The sequence below is a fragment of the Pteronotus mesoamericanus genome, unplaced genomic scaffold (assembly GCF_021234165.1).
Source record: "Pteronotus mesoamericanus isolate MK-2021 breed Mesoamerican mustached bat unplaced genomic scaffold, CSHL_Meso_final contig_311, whole genome shotgun sequence".
Taxonomy (NCBI): domain Eukaryota; kingdom Metazoa; phylum Chordata; class Mammalia; order Chiroptera; family Mormoopidae; genus Pteronotus; species Pteronotus mesoamericanus.
This window is the reverse complement of record NW_026555132.1, coordinates 1,021,392-1,030,946: the sequence shown is the minus strand read 5'-3', so window position 1 is coordinate 1,030,946 and position 9,555 is coordinate 1,021,392. Positions and strand designations below refer to the sequence as shown.

Genomic DNA, 9,555 nt, shown 5'->3' with positions numbered 1-9,555 from the left:
GGAGTCCTTAGGGCCCTGGGAGAGTAGAAGCGTATGGCCTTTATGGCAGAATCCTCCCAACACTCTGCTCAGGCACCAGGCTTTGAGAGAAACATCGATTGGTTGCCTTCTGTACATACCCTGACTGGGGACCAAAACCCGTAACTCAGGCATGTGCCCTCACCCAAAATTGAACTGGAGACTTTTTCGTTTTTAGGATGATGCCCACCTGAACCACACTGGTCAGGGGCATTGGAGGTGATATGTAGAGGTAGGGGAGGGGGAGGAGAAGGAGGGAAGCACAACATGATGCTTATTTTAAAAGTATTACAGTGCCTTCATTAAAATCTACCAGTTCATTTAAAAAGCCCATGGAAATACAAAAAACACACCCTAGAATTGTCAAAGCAATTATGGAAAAGAAGAACATTTGGAGAATTCTCCATCTTTGATATCAAGACTTATCACAAGGCACTCAGGACTGGCTGGTATTGGCACAGGACTGACAAAGAGATGAATGGGACAGCTGGAGAGTCCTGAAATGAACCCACACACGTGATCAGTGGATTTTTGGGCAATGTTGCCAAGGCAATTGATGGGAAAAGAAAAGTCTTTTCAATAAATGGTGTCTGAACAACTAGATAAATATAGAAAAAGTTAATCTTGGTCCCTCCCTCTCACTACACACAGAAATAAGTTGAACAATGTGGTACACCTTCACATAAATTCTAGAATTACAAATTTTGTAGGAGAACAAAAGAGATTGTCTTTTTGACTTTAAGATAGGCAGAGGTTTCTTCAAGAGGACCCCCCAAAAGCTAAACATATAAAGGAACAAAATGGTAAATTGGCCTTTATCAAAACTGAAGACTATTGTTCATCAAAAGCCAGTAAGAGAAAAAAAGGTAATCCCAAAAGTAGGAAAAACACCTGCAATGAGGTGTTTTTCACCTCATTATCACAAAATATATATACAATATATTAGCCTATTGTTAGCAATTGTGTAATATATCACAAAAATTCATGTCCAGATACAAGGGATTTGTACCCAGAATATATAAATAATTCCTAGAGCTCAGTGATAGAAAGGCAATGCAGTTTTTAAAAATGGGCAAAAGACTTGAACAGACACTTTATAAAACTACAGAAATGGTCAACAAACATAAAAATGTGGTCAACATCTTGAGTCTTCAGAAAAATGCATATTTAAACCATAATGAGATGACATTACATTCCTTCCACAATAGCTAAAAATAGAAAAGACTGATAATCCTGACAAGGATGGGGAGAAGCTAGGACCCTCATAGATGCTGATAGGAGAGTTAATCGTGCAACCATTTTGAAAAACTGTTAGGCAGAAACTTACCCTTTAACCGAGAAATTGCATTCCTGGGGACTTATAGAAGAGAAATGGAAACATGTGTTCACAAAAGACTGGTCCATGAATGTCTCTATATCAGCTTTATTCATAGTAAGTCCAAACTGGAAATAATCCAAATGTTCATCAGTAAGAGATTGGACAAATTGTGGAATAGTCCTAGATGGCAAATGACTCAGTCATAAAAAAGAAGGAACTGCTAATAGACAAAGCAGCATGGATGAATTATTTGCATGAAAGGATGCAGACAGAGAAGAGTATGTCCTGTACAATTCCCTTCGTATAATTATGTTCAGGAACTGGCAAAGTTAATGATGGTGATAAAAAGAAGAGCCGGGCTGTGGTTCCCTGTGGACTCTCTGAAAAGGGACATGAGGACACCTGGAGATGATGGGATCATTCTATGATCCTAATTGTCATTATGGTTACACAGGTAGTTAATTGACCAGAACACGTGCATTTAAGCTCTATGCATGTCACTGTATATAAATTTTACCTTGATGATGATGATGATGATAATAATAATACCATAATTGGAGTTTGAGGCAGCGGGAAGCCAGCAGGGAGGCTGTTAACAATAGTCCAGGCACGGGATGGTGGTGGGGGATGCAAGAAGGGGCCAGCCTGAGGGTCTGTTTTGGAGGGAGGTTCAGAACCGGTTAGGCCAGAGGCAAGAGTCTGGTTAAACCAAGATAAATGAGTCCATGAAGCTCATTTAATTATTTTATTTGTACATTTTACTCTGATTACTTCTCTTTCTAAAATAATTTGAGGCTAATTATGACAAAGGGCTTGTATTTAATAAGACTGAAAAGACTTAAAATAACTAAAATAGAAAATTGAAACCAGAAGACAGAAGCAGCAAATATCTGTTTGTGGACTGATATGAGAAAGCTAAGTTCAGGAATCTCTGCCCAGTTTCTTTGGCTGGCACCTAATTGGGGCTGCTGATGAGTTGCCAGGGGGCAGTGAGGGTCTTTTAACATCAGAGGAAAGACAGCTCAAGTTATAGACCCCCCAGTGCTGAATCAGGTTGACTTTAGTGGAAGAAAAGTTTATCTGCCTTTTAGAGACTCTTGAGGCTTATAAAACTAAAAATATACATTTTTGTAGAATTTGATTTGTGACACAATATTATGTCATAAAAGTCTGGTACATCAAGTGCTCTGCAAAGAAATGGGGGCTCTTTTAGGGGAAACTACCTTCTTTCTGTTTGAGACTGAATTTAAGCAGAAATGTAATTAGCATGGGGTATAATTTAGGATAAAATCCAAGCCTGAGTCTATCCCCCATACATTTATGGAACCATTATCATTTAAACTTAATACAAACTAACATTCTGATATGGGCATTGAGCTTGGTTTGAATATGTCAAGTCTAAAGGAAGGCAGCTATTGACATAGTAGAAATACTGTAAAAGTGTGTGCTGAAACACGTCATTAATTGATCATTATCAATATAGACAATTCATTATGTTGTCAGTTTAATGAGAGGGGAGTCTTGTCAATATTAGACATTCTTTAAGAACAATGAACACATCAGGAGTGATTAAAGAAAGGGGAGAATTTATATGTGGGGAAGATGTTAAAAATATGTGCCAGTAGGGCAGTCAATTACATTAGGCCTAGTATCAGTTCTGGAACTGTTGCTTGACTTCTGGAAATGGACCAAGCTAAGTGAATGCTTAAATCAACAGCAGAGGATTAGTGGCAAACTCCTGTTGGCATTGCCCATTGAGTCTAATAGCAAAGATCGCTGTCTTGTGCAGAGACTGGGGGAAGGAAAGTAAGTGTCAGAAGCAATTTATATGCCTCAAGATGACTAAATTCGGGGTTGATTCTTCAGCAAATGTGATTGCAATTTATTTCAAACTGGTGAATAACATGATCCCAGATGGATACCACTAATGACAAGGTTGTAATTCTCCATCAACAGTATAAATGGAGAGAATGAAATATGAAGAAAACTATGAACAGTTGGAGACTTTGAGGGGTTTGCTTACTCCTAGTGGTTTAGGTTTGGCTACAGCTGAGTGGTGGTGTTAAGGTGAGGAAGGGCTTGTTGTCACCATGTGGGGTGGGGTGATGTTCAGAAAGATCACCTGGTCGCAGGGACGTGTTGATGTCAGGTGCTCACTGGAGTACAACGTAGGGGTTGAGCAGTGATAAGCTGGGCCCCCAGAGTCCCAGGTTTTCTCCAGCTTAACAATGAGGGGCAGCAAGGGGTAGGGGCCAGACATCCTTGAGGAATCTGAGGATCTGGTTTCTGGCCCTTGTTCTGCCATTTACTGGGTGACGCTGGTTGGACAAATCTTCTGATCTCTCTGAGCTTAGACATGTCCATCTGTTACATGGGGTCAGTGATTCCTGTCCTGCTTAGCCTCTTGTAGAGGGTTGTTGTTAGCATTTGGGGGGCAGAAAACCCATGGGCCCTTTGAAAAAGCCTGAAGATATTAATATCTTTACAGTTGTTTTTTATTATTTGCTGGTAACTAACTCCAGTGGGAGCTGGAGCCGGAGCTGGAGCTAGAGCCACGCAATTGTTCGTACTCGAGCCTGGAGATATTTTAGGAAATAATCAATACAAGATGCACTGGGTTGGAGCCATGATAAGAGTCATAAATCTTGACAGTGTGCTGTTTGAAAAAATTAATACTTGAGAGAAACATGTAAAAACCTACAGGAGGAGAAAACAAAGTGCAGTTGGGGAGAGAGCTCAGGCCCACATGGAAACAGACCCATCTGAGGAAGGTTGGCTCTCATCCTGCTGCTGGTGGGGCAGATTACACACACAGGCGCACATGCTCATGTGCACACACATAAACACACCACAGTATATACGCACGTACAATATATAACCACAGACATAAGCATGTGTACACTTATGCACACATGTATACACCACACATGTATATACACATGTGCACACAGGCGACAAACACCACCCTGTTAGCTGGGTTTCAGGAAAGACTGATGAGTAAGGAAGACTAGTGTTAACATTAACAATGGGCAGGGGGCCCCCACCTTCCAAGGAAATGACCCTGCCTCTGATATTTGAAGGTAAACAGTGACAGTGGACAGCCCTGTCTCACTTCTGGCTGGTGGAGAAGCGTGTGCTCATGTAGCTGTGGGGTTTGCAGCTGTTGTGTACAGTGAGTGAAATGAGGGTAATGAATGGGGGTTTTAAATGATCAAAGGCTGAGGTGGTCTAGGTTAGAAAGGAAAGTGAAGAATATTGCTCTTCCTGTGTCTTCAAACCTTCCAATCTTCTGTCTTTTTCAAGGCTGTCACCTGGACTTGAGCCAGACATTCTCTGCTGGTCAGAGGTCAGTGCAGAGAGGTCGCAGGCAGGCCCATGAGGGCGTTGGGCTCGGGAAGGGCCAGGAACAAACCCAGTTAAGGCCACTCGAGGTGCAAGAGGAATCTGTCTGGAGTCTGGCCTTCAAGCAGAAACAGTTCACTTTCTATTGTGTAATAAAATTGTCTTTAAGCACTTCATATGTGGTCGAAGACTAGATGGTCTCATAAAAAAGGATGAATGTGCTCTGGCTGGTGTGGCTCGGTTGGTTGGAGCGTCGTCCCGTAAACTGACCCAGGTTGCAGTTGGATCCCAGGTCAGGATGCATACAGGAGGCAAATGATCAATGTTTCTCTGTCACATCAATGTTTCACTCTTCTCCTGTCCTGTCTCTCTAAAGGCAATGAAAAAATGTCCTTGGGTGAGGATTGGAAAAAAAAGGATGGAAACATCTATTTCAGTAGGATGATGGGATTAATTTTCATTTAACAACTGCTCTGTGTTGCATTTTTATTTTAAAAATAAATATGTTTATTATAAAAAATGTTAATTCAGAAGGTCAGAAAACCATAACGAAACCTTGACATTGTTCTGTCTTGTTTTCAGGCAGAGAACACAAAGCATTTTGTCAGTCGAAGCCTCGTGTTAGGAGAGGCCCTCTCCACAGCAGATGTGGCCACAGCGGTAAAGGTGAGAGGGACTGGGCACCTGCCCTGCATGAGCTGACCCTTGGTTTTGAATGCTGAGGAGTAAAATCAGAATCCTGCAGGTACCTATCTGTCTATTTATGGAAACTGGTATTTGTAAAATGGTACTGCTTACAACCCGCCTCCCAACCTTCTCTTTAACCATTACCTTCCACCCTGTATTTGTGTTTTCTTTGCTTTTCTTTCTGTTTAGTTTTATGGCATTGTGTCAGTCAATTATTTTCATTTGTTTAATTTTATAAAAACAATATCATAATCATTTGTGATATACTTTCTTCACTCAAGTATTATCACTAATGGATCTATATGGTTGTTTGCCACTGCACTCATATTTATCTTTTAAAATCTTTTTATTTTAGAATAATAATGCTCATGGGAAGCTACAAAAATAGTATATAGAGTTATAGGAACTCTTCACCCAGTTTTCTTCAGTGGCGACAGCATACATAGCTATAATGCAATATAAATAAATAAATAAATAAATGTAAATAAAGCCAGGAAATCAACACTTGTACAGTATGTTAACTAGACTGCTGATCTTATTTGGATTTTACAGCTGTTACACACACTCAGTTGTTTGTGTGTCTGTGTGTGTAGCTCTGTGCAGTTTGGTTCCACATATAGACTCATGCAGCCAATACCACGGTCAAGATATAGAATTGTTTCATCTTCACAGGAATGCACAGGGCCACCCGTTTTGTTGCCTCCAGCCCCCACCATCCCTGTTTTTGTGGCAACCACTTATCTGTTCTCTGTCTTCATAGTTTTGCCCTTTTGAGAATGATATACAAGTGGAAGTTTGTTCATTTTTGACTGCTGTGTTGTATTCCTTTGTGTGGATGTGCCCTGCACTTGGATGTCTTAGACTTCTCCATTTTGCCGCCATATGGGTTTAAAGTGGCACTGCACTGTGGGGCTTGCTATGCATGTCCCAGCTCATCAAAGATGGTGAACAGAGTAGCTTAAAGTGCGTGACTGCTATGGCCCCTCATGTGCCCTAAGTCCCCCAGCAGAGGGTCATGCATGTGGCCCCACATATGCCCCCCTTTTCTTCTGTGGACACCCTTGTGCTTCAGAGTTAGTTCCTACATCCAAGCCTCCAGTCTGATGTTCCCATAGGGGAAAATTATAACTAGAGCATGAAGAGAGAATGATCAGGCAGGAAGCTAGGTGGATTGTTGGTGAGTCCAAGGTGGCGATTATTTCTGTTCTGCAGTGTAGTCACTTAAAAATATGTAGGAATTAAAAACAAATCCGTGATTGCCAACGGTGGTGAGGGCACCCACTGCAAGGTCCCTCAGGGGAGACTGGCTTCTCTGTAAATTGAACCAGTCAGGGTCTCTTCCCTTCTGGATGCATCGGCTGTGGCTCCACAGAGAAGAAATTCAGCTGCGATGCAGCACATAGTCCCTCCTCTCAGAAACGCTGGTGGACCCTGGTCTACACTCAGGAGCCATCTTGCCTTTCCACCTGCCTTCTCCTCAGTCAGATCTGGTGGAGTGTGACCTGGGAAATCTCCACAGGTGTTCCTGAATTGTGAGCAGGGCCCTCTTTTCCGAATCCCCGGGATCTGGCATTGAGCCTGGTGCATTGAGTCCTGAAGGGAATGTCGGTGGCATAATGAGGGGAGGGAGCCTGTGGTCCAAGCAGACTTAAAAGACATTCTGACCAGTTGCAATGTCTGCACGTTATTTAGATCCTAGTTCAAACTACAAATTGTAAAGAAAAATTACATGCCAGTTGGGAAAATTTGTACTTTGAATATTTGGCAATATTAAAGAATTATTGTGTTTTTAGATGGGATAATGGTTTTAGGGTTTACAAAAGACCACGCAAAAGTCTTGACCCTGACCGAATCCTTGACGCAGCTTCATGGAATACTGTTAGATGTCAGGCAGCCTGGGCTGGAAACTTAGCCCTGCCCGTTTCCTCCAGGGAAGACTTTCCTGGTCACTTCTCTTTCCTGAACCTCAGAGCCCTCATCTGTCAAGTGGGGGTGATGATGTTTTCTTTTCCAGGTTGTCATGAGAACCAGTGATCATATGTATGGAGCTCAGTGCCTGGAAAGTGTGGGTGCTCATTAGTTGGAGTGCTCATTATTCACTTCATTGTTGAACAGGGAATGGAGGCTCCCATGTCATTTGTCTGAGGTCCCATAGGGGTGGGTATCTGAATGGGGTCTGACCCAGCCTGCCTCATCCTGGCGGAGTGCCTTGGTGTTTGCTGCAGCAACTCTTCCGTCACCTTTCTGCTGCTTGCTTGCATGCATTCCATCCCAGGCACCGAGCTGGACTCTGAGTAGACAGGCAGCATGAACATTCAGAACAGCCACTGGATAGGGTAAACAGGGTGGCTCTGAGTTGGAAAACTGGCTCTCTGTGGGGTTGGAGTGGCCTCTCAGGACCATGAGCCATGTCTGCAGAGAAGACCTGGAGCTTAACAGGTGGACAAGGGGTGTGTGGGCACGTAAACCTTGCGACTGCTCCATGAGCTTAACAGATTCTCCTTGAATGGAGTTTGAGCAGTGGGGCGAGCTGTCGTTCAGTTGTTGAGTGTTGCTAACAATGGCCTGTATTGTCTTTGTTTCCAGTGTGGAATAATTTATTGGCTATTTGGTGGTGCGATTGGGAATCTTGGAAGCCCAGGACAGGTAGGTAAGTGGCTTCAGCCACTCCAAGTATGGCATGTACCTCAACTGAGGTCTTTTTCTTTTCAGAGATTTTATTTATTTATTTTTAGACAGAGGGGAAGAGAGGGAGAGAAACATCAATGTGTGGTTGTCTTTTGTGTGCCCCCTACTGGGGGTCTGGGGACCTGACCCACAATCCAGTCATGTATCCCAACTGGGAATCGAACCAGCGACCCTTTGGTTCATAGGCCGGCACTCAATCCTCTGAGCCACACCAGTCAGGGCTGGTGTCTTCTTTTATCCTGAGCCTTAAAAATTCACAGTAGCTAGGGCATGTGTCCGTGCAGAAAAAAAATGAAGCAGAATTAGTGTCAGCCAGAATTTTGTTTGGAATGAGAATTTCACTCTCTTTTTTTCTGTTGCATTAAGCCTGTCATATTGTTAACATCACATTAGCTGTCACCTCTCTCTTTCTTGCCGTCATTCTTAATGATCTGAGAGCTCTGCAGTTAGAGCAGCCACCTGCCCAGCTAATCCCTTTCTAATGTCTGGTAAACTCCAGGAGCAGAAATACACTGGGATGTTTGCAATGACCGAGTGGGGCCATGGGAGCAATGTGAGAGGGATCCAGACCGAAACCACTTTTGATCTCTCTGCACAGGTGAGGATTCTTTTGGTTGTTTTGTGGTTCCGGGCAGTAGGACACCTGCACAGACCAAGGCTCTCCCTCTGACCAAGCCCAGCCTCGTAGCCTCTGGGTGTGCCCTCTGGCACGAGGTACTCTGATTCACAACAAATCTAATACCAATCAGTGCCTACATAGCACCTACTATGTGGTGGTGGATGCCACTCTGAATACCTTACATGCAATTAAATAATGCCTATGACAACTCAATGAGAACGGTGACAAAGCTGTTTTGGGGTCCTTCCTCACGGTAGTGGGTGAATGACTGGAAGAGATGTCGTTGTTGGTACCCTCCCTCAATCGCGCTGTGTGGCAGGAGGGCACTGTCTGTGCTGGGTCTTCCTTACCAGGAGCGGGGGTCCTCTGTACCAGCATTGTGCTAAAATTCTTATCCGTGACCTGCATGAAATTTCATATGACAACCGAAGCAAACATTTCACAAATCAATTATACTTTTCCTATCTTTACTACATGTGATGAACTCCAAGAGTTTCCCTTTCCTTCATGTTAATTAAAAAATGCTTCTTGAGCCCTGACCAGTGTGGCTCAGTGGGTTGGACGTTGTCCCACAAAGTAAAAGGTTGCTGATTCAATTCCTGGTCAGGGCACATGCCCGGATTGAGGGTTCAGTCTCTGGTCGGGGTGCCTGCGAGAGGCAAGTGATTGATATTTCCCTCTCTTTTCCCCTCCCTCCCCACCTCTCTAAAAATAAATTTAAAAGCTTAAAAAAACCCCGCAATATTTCTTGAGACCCTACCAGTTGATCTGTTTCTGGTATGGGTCACAACTGGCCATGTGAAACACTGCTCTGAAATCCCTCCCCCATTCCTGAGCTCCCACTCCCCGTGAATAAAGAAAGCAAATGTTTACTCATTTCACT

General features: G+C 43.3%; 1 protein-coding gene across 1 annotated transcript in view; it reads left to right on the top strand.

Moving 5' to 3' along the window:
* The first annotated feature begins 4,361 nt into the window (after window positions 1-4,361).
* The window catches only part of ACOXL (acyl-CoA oxidase like), a 264,136-nt gene continuing 258,942 nt past the window's right edge, over window positions 4,362-9,555 (top strand). The window contains 5 exon segments of the mRNA XM_054575576.1: window positions 4,362-4,416; window positions 4,640-4,827; window positions 5,261-5,344; window positions 7,952-8,038; window positions 8,553-8,651. Of these exon segments, the coding sequence (XP_054431551.1) occupies window positions 4,362-4,416; window positions 4,640-4,827; window positions 5,261-5,344; window positions 7,952-8,038; window positions 8,553-8,651 (513 nt within the window).